Source organism: Aegilops tauschii, chromosome 6 (assembly GCF_002575655.3).
Source record: "Aegilops tauschii subsp. strangulata cultivar AL8/78 chromosome 6, Aet v6.0, whole genome shotgun sequence".
NCBI classification, from domain to species: Eukaryota; Viridiplantae; Streptophyta; class Magnoliopsida; order Poales; family Poaceae; genus Aegilops; species Aegilops tauschii.
The window spans coordinates 114,196,747-114,219,927 of NC_053040.3; the positions used below are offsets into that span (position 1 = coordinate 114,196,747).

The window sequence follows — 23,181 nt, forward strand, 5'->3', positions numbered from 1 at the left end:
AGTTGCAGTCATGTTTCGTCGTCGTCGTGTGTATATTTTTCGGAGCTTGCTGGTACCTATGAATACAACTTCAATCTTTTAAGTAGTGCATACACATGTCATATCTTCTCTGTTCACAATTAACCTGAAGACTCGGTTGTTCTATAACAAAAATATGATCCGAACAACACTGGTTACAGATGACCAAAGAATAAGAGCAAAATGACAGCATCCACCAACAGTTTCCAGGGAAAGTCACCCCTCGATGCCCATCTATGTTCGATCTAGCTGTTGACGACGGCGCAGTGCTTCCTGATCTCCATCTCCCCCTGAGAGCCGGTCTTGACCTGCACGGCCCCGAGCCTCGCCATGGACCGCGAGAACACCTCGAAGAACACCTCTGACGGGCTTGACATGACGCCGGCGATGTCGGCCCGTGCCACGGCATTGGTGACCAGCGCAGCGTCGGACCGGAACTGGGCCCTGTGCTTGAGCACAGTATGGTAGTAGCCAAGGTCGAACGTCAGGAAGCTGCCGGGGTCCATCTCCACCACGATGGTTGGGAGCAGGTTTTACATGATTCGAAACAAATTAATACTACCAAATACTCTTTTGCTAAATGTTTGGAACATTTTACTGAAGTCTGGAAAGTGTCTGATTCGGTGTGGCAGTGCTCAGAAACTACGGTTTTGGTGAAATACTAGTATCACAGTTTTGTGAATACGGTGTGTCTGATTGGGTGTGGTTTCAAAATTCCCAATCCGTTTGTCACAGTTTTGCATTGTGAAATACTAGTATCTCCAAGATTATTTGCTTGTAAACTGAAATCCCCAGATATGGCGTGCATTTGTCATCCCCTAGACACAGTAGACCTGCAGTGCTAACGAAATATGGGTCTGAATTGGTTGCGTAATTGGTCTGCATTCGATCGTAGAGAGATCGACTGGCTGATAAGCTGATTTGATTTGGCCGTTGTAGTTGAGTGATGCATCTGGACAGATGGTTGGATTTGTGTTAGCAGGCAACCACACCCAATCACCTTACTCGTGAGTTCTAAAAACTTCAGTGAGAAGCTGGCTATTTTTCAACGGCGCGTGGCCGCAGACCATTGACACAATTTATGATTTGATAATTCTCCAACAAAACCCCAAGTCCGAAGTCTTTAATCAAGTCTTCATACGCAATGACACTGACATGATTTGATCTGTCTGCACTCTAGCTACATGTGTAAAGCCAATACATAGATCATCCTTAGCCTGCCATTTTCTCATAAACGCTGTAAGCCGCTGAAATGGCTCTGCAGAAACTCTTCTATATCTCAATTTTCCTGCTAGTATGCACAGCCACGGAAATCAACCCAGAAGCAGAGGCACTACTCCGATGGAAGTCCAGTTTGATCCGCGCCGACTCGCTGTCCTCCTGGTCGGTTGCCAACTCTACATGTTCTTGGTACGGTGTCACCTGTGACACTGCCGGACATGTTACTGAGGTCCAACTTCGTAGTGCGGGGATCAATGGTACGCTACACGCCTTCTACTCTACAGTGCTTCAAAACCTCACAGTGCTTGACCTTGGGGCAAATAACCTTGGTGGTGTTATCCCAGCAAATATATCTTTGTTTCTAACCCTCACCGTTATGAACTTGAGCAGCAACAATCTTGTTGGTGTCATCCCCTACCAACTCAGCAAGCTACCAATAATTATCAAATTAGATTTGGGAAATAACAAGCTTACCAACCCAGAATATGCCAATTTCTCACCTATGTCCACTTTAAAGCTGTTATCTCTAGCTAATAACAATCTCAGTGGTACCTTCCCACAATTCATCCTCAACTGCACCCATGTGAGGATGAGGTTCCTCGATTTATCAGGTAACGCCTTCACAGGGCCGTTACCAGATTCACTGCCGGAGATTGTACCAAGGTTGAGGTATCTAAATCTGTCCATTAATTTATTCTCTGGCTCCATACCTTGCTCACTCTCAAGGCTCCAAAAGCTAGAGATACTAACACTCAAGAGAAATAATCTCACAGGAGGAATCCCAGAGGTGCTGGGGATGATACCTGGACTCCGATATCTTTCACTATCCGTTAACCCACTTGGTGGGTCAATTCCAGCCTCACTCGGTCAGCTTCAGTTGCTGGAGACGCTCGGCCTCGGATATGCTAGCTTGGTTTCTACTATTCCACCTGAACTGGGAAACCTTACTAGCCTCCGGGATATGGTCCTGGCAGGGAATCGATTATTTGGAAGCTTGCCACCATCTTTTGCCATGATACGAAAGTTGCAGACTTTTATAATAGAGGGAAACAGTATCAGTGGTACTATTCCGCAAGAGATGTTTACAAACTGGACCAAGCTCAAGCATTTTGATGTAAGCGACAACTTGTTAGCTGGAAGCATCCCTTCTCAGATCAGCAAGTGGAAGGAGCTACTGTGTCTCCTCCTTTCCCGCAACAACTTTACTGGCTCGATCCCGGTGGAGGTTGGCAGCATGCCAAATTTGCAAGCATTGGACTTGTCGAAGAACCACCTCACTGGAATTATGCCATCAAATATCGGTAATGCATCATCTTTGAAACTCCTTCGTGCCAGCTTCAACCATCTTGAGGGTGAGATTCCTGCAACCATCTCCTCGCTGGTAAACCTTGTTGCTCTCTTCTTGTCTGACAACAAGTTTACGGGTATCGGTCCTAATCTTGACAGCAAGCAGTTGCCAGTTGTCAAAGTGGCCAAGAATAGCGGGTTCCTGGGAAAACCATTGTATGTCTTTTGTCAACTAACACTTCTGCGAATCTTGGATCTATCGAACAATCAGTTGTTTGGTGAGCTTCCTGGTTGCTTGTGGAATTTGAGAGATCTACAATTCTTGGATTTGTCGAGCAATGCTTTTGCTGGGGTAGTTCCAACCTCAGCTAACTGCAATTCGTCGCTAAGTTTGTTGCACTTGTCCAACAACAAGTTCACAGGTTGCTTTCCAGCAGTGTTGAAGAACTTCAAAAGCCTTGTTATTTTGGATCTTGGGAACAATAAGATGTCTGGTGCACTCCCTCCGTGGATAGGGGAAAGCAACCCTTTGCTGAGGAATCTAAGACTGCGATCAAACATGTTCCATGGAAGTATTCCCAGTCAGCTACTAAAACTCTCCCATCTCCAACTCCTTGATCTCTCTGAAAATACTTTTGTAGGTTCCATAACAGAAAATTTCATCAACTTCCCATCGATGAGTCAGGCATCCATGGTGCAGCCGGTTACAACAACTTACATAGTGTTGGGACCCTTTCGATTTCCTGGTGATGGTAGCATAGATATACTTTGGAAGAGAAGGGAGTACACCTTTAAGGAAAAAGGTGCATTTGTGACTGGTATTGATCTCTCCGGAAATTATCTATCTGGTAGCATCCCGGAGAACATTGGCAACTTAAAGTTATTAGAATCGCTTGACCTCTCGTGGAACAAACTATCGGGTCCTATTCCCGTTACCATGTCAGACTTGATGTTCCTGAGCTCTCTTAACCTCTCGAACAACCGTCTATCAGGCGAGATACCTACAGGAAGTCAGCTCCAGACACTCGAGGACCCATCGATCTATAGCAATAACCTCGGACTTTGTGGTCCCCCATTGAGCATTCCATGTACAAACAATTCAGATACTACGACACCAGCGGATGGGGCAAAGGAACATCACCATGAACTTGAAACATTATGGCTTTACTACTCAGTGATTGCTGGAACTGTCTTCAGTTTTTGGGTATGGTGTGCAGCACTGTTTTTCTGCAAGATCTGGAGGTTTGCTTTCTTCAGCTGCATCGATGCGCTGTACCAAAAGTTTATACTGAAGATGAAGCGCACCTGACAGTACGGCACTCTGCTTTGTCCTAGCGCTAGAGTGCCTCTTGAAGTTTCCTCAGACTTGCAGTATCTGCAGTGGACATATATTGTATCGTCCATGATCCTTGTCTTAGTTTCTTATAAGTTGTAATGATCTGTTCCTCTATGAGCAGCAGTGGCTTATATTTGTTCTGAGCTTCTCATGAGGCAGTTTTCTAGAGACTTGTAGTAGGTGTAATTCTCCGAATTTTGTGAGTTGCAGTCATGTTTCGTCGTCGTCGCGTGTATATTTTTCGGAGCTTGCTGGTACCTATGAATACAACTTCAATCTTTTAAGTAGTGCATACACATGTCATATCTTCTCTGTTCACAATTAACCTGAAGACTCGGTTGTTCTATAACAAAAATATGATCCGAACAACACTGGTTACAGATGACCAAAGAATAAGAGCAAAATGACAGCATCCACCAACAGTTTCCAGGGAAAGTCACCCCTCGATGCCCATCTATGTTCGATCTAGCTGTTGACGACGGCGCAGTGCTTCCTGATCTCCATCTCCCCCTGAGAGCCGGTCTTGACCTGCACGGCCCCGAGCCTCGCCATGGACCGCGAGAACACCTCGAAGAACACCTCTGACGGGCTTGACATGACGCCGGCGATGTCGGCCCGTGCCACGGCATTGGTGACCAGCGCAGCGTCGGACCGGAACTGGGCCCTGTGCTTGAGCACAGTATGGTAGTAGCCAAGGTCGAACGTCAGGAAGCTGCCGGGGTCCATCTCCACCACGATGGTTGGGAGCAGGTTTTACATGATTCGAAACAAATTAATACTACCAAATACTCTTTTGCTAAATGTTTGGAACATTTTACTGAAGTCTGGAAAGTGTCTGATTCGGTGTGGCAGTGCTCAGAAACTACGGTTTTGGTGAAATACTAGTATCACAGTTTTGTGAATACGGTGTGTCTGATTGGGTGTGGTTTCAAAATTCCCAATCCGTTTGTCACAGTTTTGCATTGTGAAATACTAGTATCTCCAAGATTATTTGCTTGTAAACTGAAATCCCCAGATATGGCGTGCATTTGTCATCCCCTAGACACAGTAGACCTGCAGTGCTAACGAAATATGGGTCTGAATTGGTTGCGTAATTGGTCTGCATTCGATCGTAGAGAGATCGACTGGCTGATAAGCTGATTTGATTTGGCCGTTGTAGTTGAGTGATGCATCTGGACAGATGGTTGGATTTGTGTTAGCAGGCAACCACACCCAATCACCTTACTCGTGAGTTCTAAAAACTTCAGTGAGAAGCTGGCTATTTTTCAACGGCGCGTGGCCGCAGACCATTGACACAATTTATGATTTGATAATTCTCCAACAAAACCCCAAGTCCGAAGTCTTTAATCAAGTCTTCATACGCAATGACACTGACATGATTTGATCTGTCTGCACTCTAGCTACATGTGTAAAGCCAATACATAGATCATCCTTAGCCTGCCATTTTCTCATAAACGCTGTAAGCCGCTGAAATGGCTCTGCAGAAACTCTTCTATATCTCAATTTTCCTGCTAGTATGCACAGCCACGGAAATCAACCCAGAAGCAGAGGCACTACTCCGATGGAAGTCCAGTTTGATCCGCGCCGACTCGCTGTCCTCCTGGTCGGTTGCCAACTCTACATGTTCTTGGTACGGTGTCACCTGTGACACTGCCGGACATGTTACTGAGGTCCAACTTCGTAGTGCGGGGATCAATGGTACGCTACACGCCTTCTACTCTCCAGTGCTTCAAAACCTCACAGTGCTTGACCTTGGGGCAAATAACCTTGGTGGTGTTATCCCAGCAAATATATCTTTGTTTCTAACCCTCACCGTTATGAACTTGAGCAGCAACAATCTTGTTGGTGTCATCCCCTACCAACTCAGCAAGCTACCAATAATTATCAAATTAGATTTGGGAAATAACAAGCTTACCAACCCAGAATATGCCAATTTCTCACCTATGTCCACTTTAAAGCTGTTATCTCTAGCTAATAACAATCTCAGTGGTACCTTCCCACAATTCATCCTCAACTGCACCCATGTGAGGATGAGGTTCCTCGATTTATCAGGTAACGCCTTCACAGGGCCGTTACCAGATTCACTGCCGGAGATTGTACCAAGGTTGAGGTATCTAAATCTGTCCATTAATTTATTCTCTGGCTCCATACCTTGCTCACTCTCAAGGCTCCAAAAGCTAGAGATACTAACACTCAAGAGAAATAATCTCACAGGAGGAATCCCAGAGGTGCTGGGGATGATACCTGGACTCCGATATCTTTCACTATCCGTTAACCCACTTGGTGGGTCAATTCCAGCCTCACTCGGTCAGCTTCAGTTGCTGGAGACGCTCGGCCTCGGATATGCTAGCTTGGTTTCTACTATTCCACCTGAACTGGGAAACCTTACTAGCCTCCGGGATATGGTCCTGGCAGGGAATCGATTATTTGGAAGCTTGCCACCATCTTTTGCCATGATACGAAAGTTGCAGACTTTTATAATAGAGGGAAACAGTATCAGTGGTACTATTCCGCAAGAGATGTTTACAAACTGGACCAAGCTCAAGCATTTTGATGTAAGCGACAACTTGTTAGCTGGAAGCATCCCTTCTCAGATCAGCAAGTGGAAGGAGCTACTGTGTCTCCTCCTTTCCCGCAACAACTTTACTGGCTCGATCCCGGTGGAGGTTGGCAGCATGCCAAATTTGCAAGCATTGGACTTGTCGAAGAACCACCTCACTGGAATTATGCCATCAAATATCGGTAATGCATCATCTTTGAAACTCCTTCGTGCCAGCTTCAACCATCTTGAGGGTGAGATTCCTGCAACCATCTCCTCGCTGGTAAACCTTGTTGCTCTCTTCTTGTCTGACAACAAGTTTACGGGTATCGGTCCTAATCTTGACAGCAAGCAGTTGCCAGTTGTCAAAGTGGCCAAGAATAGCGGGTTCCTGGGAAAACCATTGTATGTCTTTTGTCAACTAACACTTCTGCGAATCTTGGATCTATCGAACAATCAGTTGTTTGGTGAGCTTCCTGGTTGCTTGTGGAATTTGAGAGATCTACAATTCTTGGATTTGTCGAGCAATGCTTTTGCTGGGGTAGTTCCAACCTCAGCTAACTGCAATTCGTCGCTAAGTTTGTTGCACTTGTCCAACAACAAGTTCACAGGTTGCTTTCCAGCAGTGTTGAAGAACTTCAAAAGCCTTGTTATTTTGGATCTTGGGAACAATAAGATGTCTGGTGCACTCCCTCCGTGGATAGGGGAAAGCAACCCTTTGCTGAGGAATCTAAGACTGCGATCAAACATGTTCCATGGAAGTATTCCCAGTCAGCTACTAAAACTCTCCCATCTCCAACTCCTTGATCTCTCTGAAAATACTTTTGTAGGTTCCATAACAGAAAATTTCATCAACTTCCCATCGATGAGTCAGGCATCCATGGTGCAGCCGGTTACAACAACTTACATAGTGTTGGGACCCTTTCGATTTCCTGGTGATGGTAGCATAGATATACTTTGGAAGAGAAGGGAGTACACCTTTAAGGAAAAAGGTGCATTTGTGACTGGTATTGATCTCTCCGGAAATTATCTATCTGGTAGCATCCCGGAGAACATTGGCAACTTAAAGTTATTAGAATCGCTTGACCTCTCGTGGAACAAACTATCGGGTCCTATTCCCGTTACCATGTCAGACTTGATGTTCCTGAGCTCTCTTAACCTCTCGAACAACCGTCTATCAGGCGAGATACCTACAGGAAGTCAGCTCCAGACACTCGAGGACCCATCGATCTATAGCAATAACCTCGGACTTTGTGGTCCCCCATTGAGCATTCCATGTACAAACAATTCAGATACTACGACACCAGCGGATGGGGCAAAGGAACATCACCATGAACTTGAAACATTATGGCTTTACTACTCAGTGATTGCTGGAACTGTCTTCAGTTTTTGGGTATGGTGTGCAGCACTGTTTTTCTGCAAGATCTGGAGGTTTGCTTTCTTCAGCTGCATCGATGCGCTGTACCAAAAGTTTATACTGAAGATGAAGCGCACCTGACAGTACGGCACTCTGCTTTGTCCTAGCGCTAGAGTGCCTCTTGAAGTTTCCTCAGACTTGCAGTATCTGCAGTGGACATATATTGTATCGTCCATGATCCTTGTCTTAGTTTCTTATAAGTTGTAATGATCTGTTCCTCTATGAGCAGCAGTGGCTTATATTTGTTCTGAGCTTCTCATGAGGCAGTTTTCTAGAGACTTGTAGTAGGTGTAATTCTCCGAATTTTGTGAGTTGCAGTCATGTTTCGTCGTCGTCGCGTGTATATTTTTCGGAGCTTGCTGGTACCTATGAATACAACTTCAATCTTTTAAGTAGTGCATACACATGTCATATCTTCTCTGTTCACAATTAACCTGAAGACTCGGTTGTTCTATAACAAAAATATGATCCGAACAACACTGGTTACAGATGACCAAAGAATAAGAGCAAAATGACAGCATCCACCAACAGTTTCCAGGGAAAGTCACCCCTCGATGCCCATCTATGTTCGATCTAGCTGTTGACGACGGCGCAGTGCTTCCTGATCTCCATCTCCCCCTGAGAGCCGGTCTTGACCTGCACGGCCCCGAGCCTCGCCATGGACCGCGAGAACACCTCGAAGAACACCTCTGACGGGCTTGACATGACGCCGGCGATGTCGGCCCGTGCCACGGCATTGGTGACCAACGCAGCGTCGGACCGGAACTGGGCCCTGTGCTTGAGCACAGTATGGTAGTAGCCAAGGTCGAACGTCAGGAAGCTGCCGGGGTCCATCTCCACCACGATGGTTGGGAGCAGGTTTTACATGATTCGAAACAAATTAATACTACCAAATACTCTTTTGCTAAATGTTTGGAACATTTTACTGAAGTCTGGAAAGTGTCTGATTCGGTGTGGCAGTGCTCAGAAACTACGGTTTTGGTGAAATACTAGTATCACAGTTTTGTGAATACGGTGTGTCTGATTGGGTGTGGTTTCAAAATTCCCAATCCGGTTACAACAACTTACATAGAATTGAGACCCTTCCATTTCATTGGTGACGGCAGCATAGGTATACTTTGGAAGAGACGGGAGTACACCTTTGAGGAAACAGATCTATTTGTGACTGGTATTGATCTATCCGGCAATTCTCTCTCCGGTGAAATCCCTTCAGAGTTGACAAATCTTCGAGGGATCCAGTTACTAAATATGTCAAGAAATAATCTGTCTGGTAGTATCCCAAAGGACATTGGCAATCTGAAGTTGTTAGAATCCCTTGACCTCTCGTGGAATAAACTGTCTGGTCCTATTCCTCCTAGCATGTCAAACTTGAAGTTCCTGAGCTCTCTTAACCTCTCAAACAACCGTCTATCAGGTGAGATACCTACAGGAAGTCAGCTCCAAACACTCGATGACCCGTCAATTTATAGCGATAATCTGGGGCTATGTGGTCCCCCATTGAACTTTGCCTGTACAAACAGTTCAGGTACTACAACACCCGCGGATGGGGCAAAGGAACATCACCATGAACTTGATACACTGTGGTTGTACTACTCAGTGATTGCTGGAACTGTCTTCGGTTTCTGGGTATGGTTTGGAGCACTGTTTTTCTGCAAGATCTGGAGGTTTGCTTTCTTCAGTTGCATAGATGCAGTGCACCAAAAGTTCATACTCAAGATGAAGTGCACCTGACAGTACGGCACTCTGTTCTATGCTAGCGCCTGAGTGGTTCTTGAAGTTTAGTCGAACAGTCTGCCATGGTCGTATATGTATTGTCTATGACTCTGCTATCTGTTTCTTAAGCTGTAATGATCTGTTGCTATGTGAGCAGAAGTGGTTGGCTTATATTTGTTCTCTATTTGATGAGACAATTTCAAACACTTGTAATACTCTTTGAATTCAGTGAGTTCGCAGTTACGTATGTTTCATCGTCGCTACTTGTATATTTTTCGGAGCTTTCACATACCTATGAATACAACTTCAATCTTGTAAGTAGTGCATACACATGTCATATCTTCTGTGAACCACAGTTAGCCTGCAGACTCAGTTATTCTACCACCATTCTCAACAAAAATATGATCCAAATAGCACTGGTTACAGATGACCAAAGAATAGGAGCAAAATCATAGTATCTCCGTTCGATCTAGCTGTTGACGACGGCGCAGTGCTTCCTGATCTCTCCCTGAGAGCCGGTCTTGACCTCCACGGCGCCCAACCTCGCCATGGACCGCGCAAACACCTGGAAGAACACCTCCGGCGGGCTTGACACGACGCCGGCAATGTCGGCCCGCGCCGCGGCGTCGGTGACCAGCGCGGCGTCGGACCGGAACAGGGCCCTGTGCTTGAGCACAGTGTGGTAGTAGCCGAGGTCGAACGTCAGGAAGCTGCCGGGGTCCATCTCCACCGCGGCGTCGCGGCCGCCCATCCTGCACTTGCGCTGCCGCAGGTTGGCGGCGTAGGCGGCGTCGAGGGGCGGGACGGTCCCGGTGCCGTTGCCGGCGCTGGGGTAGCTGTAGAGGCGGTCGGCGAAGGAGGAGCAGTGGGCGATGCCGATGGTGTGCGCACCTGCAACTCGTCAGGTTGGATTCAGAAACACGTTCCAACGTGGAAGAAATAGTTCAGTAGTAGTATTTGTTTCCACGCAGATATAAATTCCCTTTTTCATGCTCGTCGTAGATTCAAGTAATTTAATCGCTGAACTCCTCTCGATGAACTTTTTTTTTGGTGAAGTCGGTAGAGAAAAAGATATGGTTTTTGTTGGATCTCAGCGTAGCATTGGTAGAGTCTATTTCGAAAGTTGGCCCTACTTAAATGTTAAAGTGTGGAATAGGAGACAGGATATAAAGCAAAGGACTATCGGTTTGGACTTGATTGATAATACAGGTGAAGTAGACATGTAAGCATGAGCTTGCCATCGTCAGAAATGGATGCCGTTCACAGGCAAGCATCAGTGACTCCAATGGCTTCCAAAACTAGAGGAAGCAAAACGATGGGTTTACATTTTACTGAAGTCTGGAAAGTGACTGATTCGGTGTGGCAGCTGGTGTTCAGAAACTACGGTTGTTGGTGAGGGAATATCAGCCCATCTGGCTTGAGGCCGACAGATAAAGCAACGATTCTTCTTGCTGCTTTGCAATGCCCGATCGGCACACAAAGAATGGGCGATAACTGACGGCCTTTCATCGTGTCGGTGGCTGCCACTTCTCAGATAATTTGGGGTCATTTGTCTCTGTTCAATCTTTTTAGCAGATGTTTAGTTTAGTAATCCATATGATCAGACTACGTACTACATGCATGCAGAGCTGGTTGATTGTTAAGCTAGTGTAGTGTGTGTACGTTGGGCACGCACCTGACAGCCAGACGAGGTCGCGCACGTCGAGGCCCTTGCCGGCGAACAGGGCGACGAGCTGCGGGAAGGTCATCGACGGCGACGGCAGCTCGCGGACCGCCTCCTGCATGGTCGACACCGTGCCGTCCCTCCTCCCCGTCGGCACGCGCCACGACGGACCGCCCTGCACCGCAGTACGTGTGCACGTCAGTGCCGGCTATGGACAGACGACCAGATGGCGTACGTGAGCTGCGCTGAGCAGAGCGCGGCGTACAATGGCGGCGACGGCGTCCCGGGCGGCGAGCGCGAGGACGTCGGCGCAGGAGACGACGCCGGGGCAGGCCTCCTCGACGAGGCCCTTGACGCGGTCGATGAGGTCGAACCCCCGCAGCGTCAGGTTCGGCGGCGCGTCCTTCTCCGCCGCGCCGGCGGCCGTGGAGTTGAGCAGGATGGAGCCATCGCAGCCCTGCATGCACGCACACCACACCACACCACACCAGCGCGCGACGGTAAATTAATTCATAAGCACAGAACTGATGCAGCATTTGCATGGAGTCACGCGCACGTATGGAATGGAATGCTCGTGTGCACGTGCGTGCGTGCGTGCGTACCCTGACGAAGCAGTCGTGGTAGTGCGTCCGGAGCAGCGCGGGCGCGACGGTGGGCACGCGCCGGACGTGCAGCCGGACGTAGTCGCCCACGATCCGCTCCGCCGCCGGGCAGCTCTTGTCGTAGAACCCCATCCTCAGCTGCTGCTGCCGCTGCCGCCCGCCGCGCACCCCGGCCGCGCCTGCGCCGGCACCGACGAGCATAACGGCCACCGCGACAAGGAGCATCACCGGCAATGGCAACGGCACGGCGGCGGCCATGGCGCGTGTGCCTGGTGATCACAACTCACTCTGTTCGCTGGTACTCTGGTCGACTCTCTGAAGTGGTATGTAGCAACAGAGGCGCAGTACAGTAGAGCAAGGTCAGTACGCCGATCGACGCTCGACTTGGGCTGCGTTATATACGCATGGCAGTGGAGGCAGCAGTACATCTGCGGGTATCGTTGTGTAGGCCCCTGGCTTACTTGCGAGTGAAACCAGTGGCGTGAGGCCAGGCGTGGCGGTACTGTGCATTGCTACACATGCACTCGAGCCAATGAGATGCCAACCTCTTTTTATCTCGTAATTTCTTCTCGAGAAAAGCACACCTCGCACATTGGCTCACACGACGCATGTTGCACAACTTGCACAGTTTAATAATTTGGATGCGCCCCGTTATCATTATTAGGGAACGTAGTAATTTCAAAAAAAATCCTACGCACACGCAAGATCATGGTGATGCATAGCAACGAGAGGGGAGAGTGTTGTCCACGTACCCTCGTAGACCGAAAGCGGAAGCGTTAGCACAACGCGGTTGATGTAGTCGTACGTCCTCGTAGACCGAAAGCGAAAGCGTTAGCACAACGCGGTTGATGTAGTCGTACGTCTTCACAATCCGACCGATCAAGTACCGAACGCACGGCACCTCCGAGTTCAGCACACGTTCAGCCCGATAACGTCCCTCGAACTCTGATCCAGCCGAGTGTTGAGGGAGAGTTTCGTCAGCACGACGGCGTGGTGACGATGATGATGTTCTACCGACGCAGGGCTTCGCCTAAGCACCGCTACAGTATTATTGAGGTGGACTATGATGGAGGGGGGCACCGCACACGGCTAAAAGATCAAACGATCAATTGTTGTGTCTCTGGGGTGCCCCCCTGCCCCCGTATATAAAGGAGCAAGGGGAGGAGGCGGCCGGACAGGGAGAGGCGCGCCAAGGGGGAGTCCTACTGGGAGTAGGACTCCTCCTATTCCTAGTAGGAGTAGGAGAGGGGGAAGGAAAGGGAGAGGAGGAGAAGGAAAGAGGGGGCCGGCCCCCTTGCCCTAAACCAATTCGGTTTGGGCCTTGGGGGGGCGCGCCCCACACTCCCCTTGCTGCCCTCTATTTCCACTAAGGCCCATGTAGGCCCATTAAGCCCCCCGGGGGGGTCCGGTAACCCCCGGTACTCCGGTAAAATCCCGATTTCACCCGGAACACTTCCGATATCCAAATATAGGCTTCCAATATATCAATCTTTATGTCTCGACCATTTCGAGACTCCTCGTCATGTTCGTGATCACATCCGGGACTCCGAACAACCTTCGGTACATCAAAACATATAAACTCATAATATAACTGTCATCGAAACGTTAAGCGTGCGGACCCTACGGGTTCGAGAACTATGTAGACATGACCGAGGCACGTCTCCGGTCAATAACCAATAGCGGAACCTGGATGCTCATATTGGCTCCCACATATTCTACGAAGATCTTTATGGGTCAGACCGCATAACAACATACGTTTATCCCTTTGTCATCGGTATGTTACTTGCCCGAGATTCGATCATCGGTATCTCAATACCTAGTTCAATCTCGTTACCGGCAAGTCTCTTTACTCGTTCCGTAATACATCATCCCGCAACTAGCTCATTAGTTGCAATGCTTGCAAGGCTTAAGTGATGTGCATTACCGAGTGGGCCCAGAGATACCTCTCCGACAATCGGAGTGACGAATCCTAATCTCGAAATACGCCAACCCAACAAGTACCTTCGGAGACACCTGTAGAGCACCTTTATAATCACCTAGTTACGTTGTGAAGTTTGGTAGCACACAAAGTGTTCCTCCGGTAAACCGGAGTTGCATAATCTCATAGTCATAGAAACATGTATAAGTCATGAAGAAAGCAATAACAACATACTAAACGATCGAGTGCTAAGCTAACGGAATGGGTCAAGTCAATCACATCATTCTCCTAATGATGTGATCTCGTTAATCAAATGACAACTCATGTCTATGGTTAGGAAACATAACCATCTTTGATTAACAAGCTAGTCAAGTAGAGGCATACTAGTGACACTCTGTTTGTCTATGTATTCACACATGTATTAAGTTTTCGGTTAATACAATTCTAGCATGAATAATAAACATTTATCACGATATAAGGAAATAAATAATAACTTTATTATTGCCTCTAGGGCATATTTCCTTCAGTCTCCCACTTGCACTAGAGTCAATAATCTAATTCACATCACCATGTGATTTAATACCAATAGTTCACATCACCATGTGATTAACACCCATAGTTCACATCATCATGTGACCAACACCCAAAGGGTTTACTAGAGTCAATAATCTAGTTCATATCGCTATGTGATTAACACCCAAAGAGTATTAAGGTGTGATCATGTTTTGCTTGTGAGAGAAGTTTAGTCAACGGGTCTGCCATATTCAGATCCGTATGTATTTTGCAAATTTCTATGGCAACAATGCTCTGCACGGAGCTACTTTAGCTAATTTCTCCCACTATCAATATGTATCTAGATCGAGACTTAGAGTCATCCAGATCGGTGTCAAAGCTTGCATCGACGTAACTCTTACGATGAACCTTTTGTCACCTCTATAATCGAGAAACATATCCTTATTCCACTAAGGATAATTTTGACCAATGTCCAGTGATCTACTCCTAGATCACTATTGTGCTCCCTTGGCAAACTCAGGGCAGGGTATACAATAGGTCTGGTACACAGCATGGCATACTTTATAGAACCTATGGCTGAGGCATAGGGAATGACTTTTCATTCTCTCTCTATCTTCTGTCGTGGACGGTTTTTGAGTCTTACTCAACTTCACACCTTGCAACACAGGCAAGAACTCTTTCTTTAACTGTTCCATTTTGAACTACTTCAAAATCTTGTCAAGGTACATACTCATTGAAAATCTTATCAAGCGTCTTGATCTATCTCTATAGATCTTGATGCTCAATATGTAAGCAGCTTCACCGAGGTCTTTCTTTGAAGAACTCCTTTCAAATACTCCTTTATGCTTTCCAGAAAATTCTACATCATTTCTGATCAACAATATGTCATTTACATATACTTTATCAGGAAGGTTGTAGTGCTCCCACTCACTTTCTTGTAAATACAGGCTTCGCCACAAGTCTGTATAAAACTATATGCTTTGATCAACTTATCAAAGCGTATATTCCAACTCCGAGATGCTTGCACCAGTCCATAGATGGATCGCTGGAGCTTGCACACTTTGTTAGCATCATTTGAATCGATAAAACCTTCAGGTTGCATCATATACAACTCTTCTTCCAGAAATCCATTCAGGAATGCAGTCTTTACATCCATTTGCCAGATTTCATAAAATGTGGCAATTTGCTAACATGATTCGGACAGACTTAAGCATCGCTATGAGTGAGAAGATCTCATCGTAGCCAACTCCTTGAACTTTGTCAAAACCTTTTTCGACAAGTCTAGCTTTGTAGATAGTAACACTACTATCAGCGTCCGTCTTCCTCTTGAAGATCCATTTATTTTCTATGGCTTGCCGATCATCGGGCAAGTCAACCAAAGTCCACACTTTGTTCTCATACATGGATCCCATCTCAGATTTCATGGCTTCAAGCCATTTTGCAGAATCTGGGCTCATCATCGCTTCCTCATAGTTCGTAGGTTCGTCATGGTCAAGTAACATGAGCTCTAGAACAGGATTGCCGTACCACTCTGGTGCAGATCTCACTCTGGTTTACCTACGAGATTCGGTAGTAACTTGATCTGAAGTTACATGATCATCATCATTAGCTTCCTCACTAATTGGTGTAGTAGTCACAGGAACAGATTTCTGTGATGAACCACTTTCCAATAAGGGGGCAGGTACAGTTACCTCATCAAGTTTTACTTTCCTCCCACTCACTTCTTTCGAGAGAAACTCCTTCTCTAGAAAGGATCCATTCTTAGCAACAAAGATCTTGCCTTCGGATCTGTGATAGAAGGTGTACCCAATATTTTGGGTATCCTATGGAGAAGCACTTCTCCGACACTACAGGAAACAGCTAGTTTGCCGTCAGTGAGCATCTTTGCCGTCAGCTTTTCATCGGGGTAGACGGCAAAGAGCTCTTTTGCCGTCAGCTGCTGTCGGCAAAGAATGACTGACGCCAAAGAAAACTTTGTCGTCTGCTATTTTTATTACAAACAGCAAAGAAAAGTTTGCCGTCTATGATTTCTATTACAAACGGCAAAGAAAACTTTGCCGTATGCCGTTTTTATTACAGACGGCAAAGAGTGCTCTTTGCCGTCTGTAGTAAAAACCGCATATGGCAAATAACTTTGCCGTCTGTAATATAAACAGCAGACGGCAAAAAAGAAACACACCTCGCGGATCGACCTCCCGGATCGATGAGGTGGCACGATCCACACCCCACGCTGTATCTCTCTCCCACGCCCCCAACACGTTCTCTCTCTCTCCCCCACGTTCTCTCACCCTCAGCCGACCCCACCACGTTCTCTCTCCCTTATCCCCATGTTCTCTGTCTCGTACGCATCTCTCTCTCTCTCCCGTAACTCCCCAGCAGCCCCGCCCCGGTCGCCGCCGGCCACCCTGGCACCCAGCCACGCTCCCCTCCAACTGCCCCGTCCTCTCTCCTTCCTCGAGCCGGCCCGTCCCCCATCCCCGTCGAGCCGGCCCCGTCCCTCGTCGCCATGGAAACCGCCGCCGTCCTCCTGCCTCGCGGCGCCGCCCGTTCCCCAGCGCCCCACGCCGGAGGCCTCGCGCCGCCGCCCACTCCCCAGCACAGGCAGGCGAGGAGCGCGGCCCCTTCCCTTCAGCGCTTCCTCACTCCACGCAGCGCAACCTCCTCCCTCTGGCGCCTCCTCTCTCCGGCGAGCAGCACGGCGCAGACGGCGTGAACAGCGCGGGCGGCACGGTGACTTCCTCACTCCGGCGAGCAGCGTGGCTTTGTCACTCCCGCGAGTAGCGCGAGTGGCGTGGGTTCCTCCCTCCATCGCCTCCTCACACCGACGAGCAGCGCGGGCGGCGCGGCGTGGGCCGGTGAGTGGCGCGGCCTCCTCACTCCGGCGAGCAGCACGGGCCCGCGCGGCGCGGGCTCCTCTCTCCGGTGCCTCCTCACTCCGGAAAGCAGCGCGACCTCCTCCTTCCGGCGCCTCCTCGCTCTGGTGTGGCCTCCATCCAGCGTGGCCTCCCTCCGGAAGCGGTGCTTTTCTCCGGTGAGGCCGGGCGCGGCCAACATCTCTTCTCCGGTGAGGTCGGCATGGTGAGCAGCTTGGCTGTTGGGCGCGTGCGGGCGGCAAGAATCTCTGCTCCGGTGAGCTTTGGACGAGATGATGTGGACGTGCGGTGACGAGACTGTTGATCCAAATTTTTTTAATAAAAAAGAACGCTTTGCCGTCTGTGATGTTTCTGCCTAACGGCAAAGAAGTAGTATGGCTCACGGCAAAACACTAACGCCGTCCGTCAGGGTCGATAGTCTGTTAGGTTGCTTTTCTTTGCCGTCTGGACGATCTAGTTGACAGCAAACAGTATAGAATGACGGCAAAATCTTTGCCGTCATCCAAAAAAATAGCAGACGGTAAAGTATTCTTTGCCGATTTATCTTTGCCGTCTGACTTTGCCGTCTACTTCCTGACGGCAAACTCTTTGCTGTCTGGATTTACGTCTTTGCCGTCTGTAATCCACAGACGGCAAATTACCTGTTTCCTGTAGTGGATTTGGGTTCAAGCTTATCAAGTTGAAACTTTTTCACATAAGCATCGTAGCCCCAAACTTTAAGAAACGACAGCTTAGGTTTCTCGCCAAACCACAGTTCATACGGTGTCATCTCCACGGATTTAGATGGTGCCCTATTTAACGTGAATGTAGTTGTCTCTAATGCATAAACCCCAAAAACGATAGTGGTAGATCGGTAAGAGACATCATAGATCGCACCATATCTAATAAAGTACGATTACGACGTTCGGACACACCATTACACTGTGGTGTTCCAGGTGGCGTGAGTAGTGAAACTATTTCACATTGTTTTAACTGAAGGCCAAACTCGTAACTCAAATATTCGTCTCCGCGATCAAATCGTAGAAACTTCATTTTCTTGTCACGATGATTTTCCACTTCACTCTGAAATTCTTTGAACTTTTCAAATGTTTCAGACTTATGTTTCATCAAGTAGATATACCCATATCTGCTCAAATCATCTGTGAAGGTCAGAAAATAATGATACCCGCCGCGAGCCTCAACACTCATCGGATCTTATACATCAGTATGTATTATTTCCAATAAGTCAGTCGCTCACTCCATTGTTCCGGAGAATGGAGTCTTAGTCATCTTGCCCATGAGGCATGGTTCGCAAGCATCAAGTGATTCATAATCAAGTGATTTCAAAAGTCCATCAGCATGGAGTTTCTTCATGCGCTTTACACCAATATGACCTAAACGGCAGTGCCACAAATAAGTTGCACTATCATTATTAACTTTGCATCTTTTGGCTTCAATATTATGAAAATGTGTATCACCATGTTCGAGATCCAACAAACCATTTTCATTGGATGTATGACCATAGAAGGTTTTATTCATGTAAACAAATCAAGTGAGTCCAAACGATCCATCTGCATGGAGTTTCTTCATGCATATATACCAATAGACATGGTTCGCATGTCTCAATCTTTTCAAAAACGAGTGAGTCCAAAGATCCATCTACATGGAGCTTCTTCATGTGTTCTATACCAATATGACTCAAATGTCAGTGCCACAAGTATCATTACTATTTTATATCTTTTGGCACGAACATGTGTATCACTGCGATCGAGATTCATTTTAGGTGCAAGACCATTGAAGGTATTATTCAAATAAATAGAGTAACCATTATTCTCCTTAAATGAATAACCGTATTGCGATAAACATAATCCAATCATGTTTATGCTCAACGCAAACACCAATCTCGATAGTAGAGGGAGCATGCGATGCTTTGATCACATCAACCTTGGAAACACTTCCAACACATATCGTCATCTCACCTTTAGCTAGTCTCCGTTTATTCCGCAGCTTTTATTTCGAGTTACTAACACTTAGCAACCGAACCGGTATCTAATACCCTGGTGCTGCTAGGAGTACTTGTAAAGTACACATTCATATAATGTATATCCAATATACTTCTGTCGACCTTGCCCGCCTTCTCATCTACCAAGTATCTAGGGTAGTTCGGTTTTAGTGATCGTTCCCCTCATTACAGAAGCACTTAGTCTCGGGTTTGGGTTCAACCTTGGGATTCTTCACTAGAGCAGCAAACGATTTGTTGTTTCATGAAGTATCCCTTTTGCCCTTGCCCTTCTAGAAACTAGTGGTTTTACTAACCATCAACAATTGATGCTCCTTCTTGATTTCTACTTTCGCGGTGTCAAACATCGCGAGTTGCTCAAGGATCATCATCTATCCTTGATATTTATAGTTCATCACGAAGCTCTAATAACTTGGTGGCAGTGATTATGGAGAACCATCACTATCTCATCTGGAAGATTAACTCCCACTCGATTCAAGCGATTGTAGTACTCAGACAATCTGAGCACATGCTCAACGATTGAGCTTTTCTCCCTTAGTTTGCAGGCTTAAGAAACTTGTCAGAGGTCTCATACCTCTTGACGTGGGCACTAGTCTGAAATCCCAATTTCAGTCTTCGGAACATCTCATATGTTCTGCGACGTTTCAAAAAACGTCTCTTGTGCCACAATTCTAAACCGTTAGCATTACGCACTGAACTATCACGTAGTCATCAAAACATGTATGTCAGATGTTTCGTAACATCTACAGACGACACTGAGGTTCAGCACACCGAGCGGTGCATTAAGGACATAAGCCTTCTGTGCAGCAATGAGGACAATCCTCAGTTTACGGACCCAGTCCGCATAATTGCTACTACCAACTTTCAACTAAATTTTCTCTAGGAACATATCTTAAACAGTAGAACTAAAGCGTATGACATAATTTGCAAAGACCTTTTGACTATGTTCATGATAATGAAGTTCATCTGATTATTGAACTCCCACTCAGATAGACATCCCTCTAGTCATCTAAGTGATACATGATCCGAGTCAAACTAGGCCGTGTCCGATCATCACGTGAGACGGACTAGTCATCATCGGTGAACATCTCCATGTTGATCGTATCTACTATTCGACTCATGTTCGACCTTTCGGTCTCTTGTGTTCCGAGGCCATGTCTGTACATGCTAGGCTCGTCAAGTCAACCTAAGTGTTTTGCATGTGTTCCGAGGCCATGTCTGTACATGCTAGGCTCGTCAACACCCGTTGTATTCGAACGTTAGAATCTATCACACCCGATCATCACGTGGTGCTTCGAAACAACGAACCTTCGCAACGGTGCACAGTTAGGGGGAACACGTCTCTTGAAATTTTAGTGAGGGATCATCTTACTTACTACCGTCGTTCTAAGCAAATAAGATGCAAAACATGATAAACATCACATGCAATCAAATAGTGACATGATATGGCCAATATCATTTTGCTCCTTTGATCTCCATCTTCGGGGCACCATGATCATCTTTGTCACCGGCATGACACCATGATCTCCATCATTGTGTCTTCATGAAGTCGTCACGCCAACGATTACTTCTACTTCTATGGCTAACGCGCTTAGCAATAAAGTAAAGTAATTTACATGGCGTTATTCAATGACACGCAGGTCATACAAAAAATAAAGACAACTCCTATGGCTCCTGCCGGTTGTCATACTCATCGACATGCAAGTCGTGATTCCTATTACAAGAATATGATCAATCTCATACATCACATATATCATTCATCACATCTTCTGGCCATATCACATCACATAGCACATGCTGCAAAAACAAGTTAGACGTCCTCTAATTGTTGTTGCAAGTTTTTATGTGGCTTGTATAGGTTTCTAGCAAGAACGTTTCTTACCTACGTAAAACCACAACGTGATATGCCAATTTCTATTTACCCTTCATAAGGACCCTTTTCATCGAATCCGTTCCGACTAAAGTGGGAGAGACAGACACCCGCTAGCCACCTTATGCAACTAGTGCATGTCAGTCGGTGGAACCTGTCTCACGTAAGCGTACGTGTAAGGTCGGTCCGGGCCGCTTCATCCCACAATGCCGCCGAAACAAGATAAGACTAGTAGCAGCAAGAAGAATTGACAACATCGACGCCCACAACTACTTTGTGTTCTACTCGTGCATAGAAACTACGCATAGACCTAGCTCATGATGCCACTATTGGGGAACGTAGCAGAAATTCAAAATTTTCTACGCATCACCAAGATCAATCTATGGAGTAATCTAGCAACGAGGGGAAGGGGAGTGCATCTACATACCCTTGTAGATCGCGATGCGGAAGCGTTGCAAGAACGCGGATGAGGGAGTCGTACTCGTAGCGATTCAGATCGCGGTTGATTCCGATCTAAGCGCCGAACCACGGCGCCTCCGCGTTCAATACACGTGCAGCCCGGTGACGTCTCCCACGCCTTGATCCAGCAAGGAGAGAGGGAGAGGTTGGGGAAGACTCCATCCAGCAGTAGCACGACGGCGTGGTGGTGGTGGAGGAGCGTGGCAATCCCGCAGGGCTTCGCCAAGCACCGCGGGAGAGGAGGAGGAGGGAGAGGGGAAGCGCTGCGCCGAAAGAGAGACGTTCTCATGTCTCTTGGGCAGCCCAAACCTCAACTATATATAGGGGGGGAGGGGGCTGCGCCCCCCTCTAGGGTTCCCACCCCAAGAGGAGGCGGCCAGCCCTAGATCCCATCCAAGGGGGGCGGCCAAGGGGAGGAGGGGGGGGCGCCACTAGGGTGGGCCTTAAGGCCCATCTGGACTAGGGTTTGCCCCCTCCCACTCTCCCATGCGCCTTGGGCCTTGGTGGGGGGGCGCACCTGCCCACCTGGGGCTGGTCCCCTCCCACACTTGGCCCACGCAGCCTTCTGGGGCTGGTGGCCCCACTTGGTGGACCCCCGGGACCCTTCCGGTGGTCCCGGTACATTACCGATATCACCCGAAACTTTTCCGGTGACCAAAACAGGACTTCCCATATATAAATCTTTACCTCCGGACCATTCCGGAACTCCTCGTGATGTCCGGGATCTCATCCGGGACTCCGAACAACATTCGGTAACCACGTACATGCTTTCCCTATAACCCTAGCGTCATCGAACCTTAAGCGTGTAGACCCTACGGGTTCGGGAACCATGCAGACATGACCGAGACGTTCTCCGGTCAATAACCAACAGCGGGATCTGGATACCCATGTTGGCTCCCACATGTTCCACGATGATCTCATCGGATGAACCACGATGTCGGGGATTCAATCAATCCCGTATGCAATTCCCTTTGTCTAACGGTATGTTACTTGCCCGAGATTCGATCGTCGGTATCCCTATACCTTGTTCAATCTCGTTACCGGCAAGTCTCTTTACTCGTTCCGTAACTCACATCATCCCGTGATCAACTCCTTGGTCACACTGTGCACATTATGATGATGTCCTACCGAGTGGGCCCAGAGATACCTCTCCGTTTACACGGAGTGACAAATCCCAGTCTCGATTCGTGCCAACCCAACAGACACTTTCGGAGATACCTGTAGTGCACCTTTATAGTCACCCAGTTACGTTGTGACGTTTGGTACACCCAAAGCATTCCTACGGTATCCGGGAGTTGCACAATCTCATGGTCTAAGGAACTGATACTTGACATTAGAAAAGCTCTGAGCAAACGAACTACACGATCTTGTGCTAGGCTTAGGATTGGGTCTTGTCCATCACATCATTCTCCCAATGATGTGATCCCGTTATCAACGACATCCAATGTCCATGGTCAGGAAACCGTAACCATCTATTGATCAACGAGCTAGTCTCCTAGAGGCTTACTAGGGACATGGTGTTGTCTATGTATCCACACATGCATCTGAGTTTCCTATCAATACAATTCTAGCATGGATAATAAACGATTATCATGAACAAGGAAATATAATAATAACTTATTTATTATTGCCTCTAGGGCATATTTCCAACATTTGAACGTAGAGCCTATCACACCCGATCATCACGTGGTGTCTCAGCACGAAGAACTTTCGCAACGGTGCATACTCAGGGAGAACACTTATACCTTAATAA

The 23,181-nt window shown here is 47.4% G+C and overlaps 4 protein-coding genes and 2 pseudogenes across 4 annotated transcripts; 2 read left to right on the forward strand and 4 right to left on the reverse strand.

Moving 5' to 3' along the window:
- Positions 1-55: 55 nt before the first annotated feature.
- Positions 56-524, reverse strand: LOC123494469 (peroxidase 39-like). The gene has a single exon (XM_045230347.2). It carries the CDS (start codon positions 522-524, stop codon positions 264-266), a length of 261 nt encoding a protein of 86 aa, XP_045086282.2. The 3' UTR covers positions 56-263.
- Positions 525-1,270: 746 nt separating this feature from the next.
- LOC109781328 (uncharacterized) lies at positions 1,271-3,605 on the forward strand (annotated as a pseudogene).
- A 390-nt stretch (positions 3,606-3,995) lies between these two features.
- LOC123494470 (peroxidase 39-like) lies at positions 3,996-4,588 on the reverse strand. The gene has a single exon (XM_045230348.2). The coding sequence runs from the start codon at positions 4,586-4,588 to the stop codon at positions 4,328-4,330; it is 261 nt and encodes an 86-aa protein (XP_045086283.2). The 3' UTR covers positions 3,996-4,327.
- A 746-nt stretch (positions 4,589-5,334) lies between these two features.
- Positions 5,335-9,319, forward strand: LOC123494471 (uncharacterized; annotated as a pseudogene).
- Positions 8,060-8,652, reverse strand: LOC109781329 (peroxidase 39-like). Its single transcript, XM_020339929.4, has one exon. The coding sequence runs from the start codon at positions 8,650-8,652 to the stop codon at positions 8,392-8,394; it is 261 nt and encodes an 86-aa protein (XP_020195518.2). The 3' UTR covers positions 8,060-8,391.
- Positions 9,320-9,822: 503 nt separating the features above from the next.
- Positions 9,823-12,173, reverse strand: LOC109781342 (peroxidase 3). The gene is made up of 4 exons (XM_020339943.4): positions 11,797-12,173; positions 11,460-11,651; positions 11,207-11,369; positions 9,823-10,422 (listed from the first exon to the last, which is right to left on the reverse strand). The coding sequence occupies exons 1-4, from the start codon at positions 12,052-12,054 to the stop codon at positions 10,001-10,003; spliced, it is 1,035 nt and encodes a 344-aa protein (XP_020195532.1). The 5' UTR covers positions 12,055-12,173; the 3' UTR covers positions 9,823-10,000.
- Positions 12,174-23,181: the final 11,008 nt, after the last annotated feature.